At 66.6% G+C, this 1,176-nt stretch overlaps 1 protein-coding gene across 1 annotated transcript in view; it reads left to right on the forward strand.

Moving 5' to 3' along the window:
• LRP1 (LDL receptor related protein 1) overlaps nt 1–943 on the forward strand; it is a 73,721-nt gene extending 72,778 nt beyond the window's left edge. Inside the window, 3 exon segments of the mRNA XM_017728668.1 lie at nt 118–182; nt 414–501; nt 583–943. Coding sequence (XP_017584157.1) covers nt 118–182; nt 414–501; nt 583–928 — 499 coding nt within the window. The 3' untranslated portion in view covers nt 929–943.
• The last annotated feature ends 233 nt before the right edge of the window (nt 944–1,176 follow it).

Genomic DNA, 1,176 nt, shown 5'->3' on the forward strand with positions numbered 1-1,176 from the left:
GACACACCCCCATTTGTGTGCCCCCGCCCCAGCCTGACCCCAGGTCTGTGCCCTCCTCTCCCTCCCTCCCTGCATGGCCCTGCCCCGCTAATCCCGGTGCTATCCCTGCGCTCCCAGGTGTCCCGCGGGGATGACGGGCACGCGCTGCGAGGATTTCGTCGTGGGCGAGCAGCAAAGCAGCCGTAAGTGGGGGTGGGGGGCAGTGTGTGACCCCCCCCTTGCACACCACGCCACGCCAGGGGGGTTGTTGTGGGTGATCCAGGGCTACCCAGTGCCCCTGTGTGACCCCTGAACCCCGTGCTGTGGTGGAGGGGGAACAGGGCCAGCCCAGGCTGCTGGAGCTTGGGTGGGGGTGTGTGAGCGCTGCCCCCGCCCCCCCAGGCTCTGACTGTTCCCGTGCCTTCCTCCCGCAGGAACAGCTTCCATCGTCATCCCCATCCTGCTGCTCCTCATCCTCCTCACCGTGGTGGCTTTTGTCTGGTACAAGTGGAGAATTAAAGGGTGAGTCCGGTGGGGTGGAGGGGACGGGAGCTGTCCCTGGCGGGTGTCGCTGGCACTGACCCTCTGCCTCGCCCACCTCAGTGCCAAGGGCTTCCAGCACCAGCGGATGACCAACGGTGCCATGAACGTGGAGATCGGGAATCCCACCTACAAGATGTACGAGGGGGAGCCCGACGACGACGTGGGGGAGCTGCTGGACGCAGACTTCGCCCTGGACCCTGACAAGGTGAGGGGCTGTCGGCTCTGCGGGGTCCTGCCCAAAGTGGGGGGTGCTGGGGTGGGGGACACATTGCTGCAGCTCTCAGGGCTCTCTGTGCAGTGGTCCTGGGGGGGCTCTGAGGGGCTGAATAGGCTTTGGGGCTGGCGGGGCTCTGAAGGTCTTAAAGGCTTCAGGGTTGGGGGCTTGGAGGGGTTGCAAAGGCTTTGAGGCATCACAAAACCTTTGGGGCTGGGGGGCTCTGAGGGGTCACAAAGCCTTTGGGGCTGGGGGGCTCTGAGGGGTCACAAAGGCTTTGGGACTGGGGGCTGCAGGCAGGGCCGGCAGGGCTATCCCGTGTCCCAGGAGGAGGTCACAGCTGGTGGGGGCTCTCACCGAGTCGCCCCAGGGCAAGGAGCACCCCTGGGGACGGCAGTTCTGGCCAGGGGGGATGTCCCGGGCCCCTCCCCCCCGCTCCA

Source organism: Corvus brachyrhynchos, unplaced genomic scaffold, assembly GCF_000691975.1.
Source record: "Corvus brachyrhynchos isolate BGI_N302 unplaced genomic scaffold, ASM69197v1 scaffold193, whole genome shotgun sequence".
Taxonomy (NCBI): Eukaryota; Metazoa; Chordata; class Aves; order Passeriformes; family Corvidae; genus Corvus; species Corvus brachyrhynchos.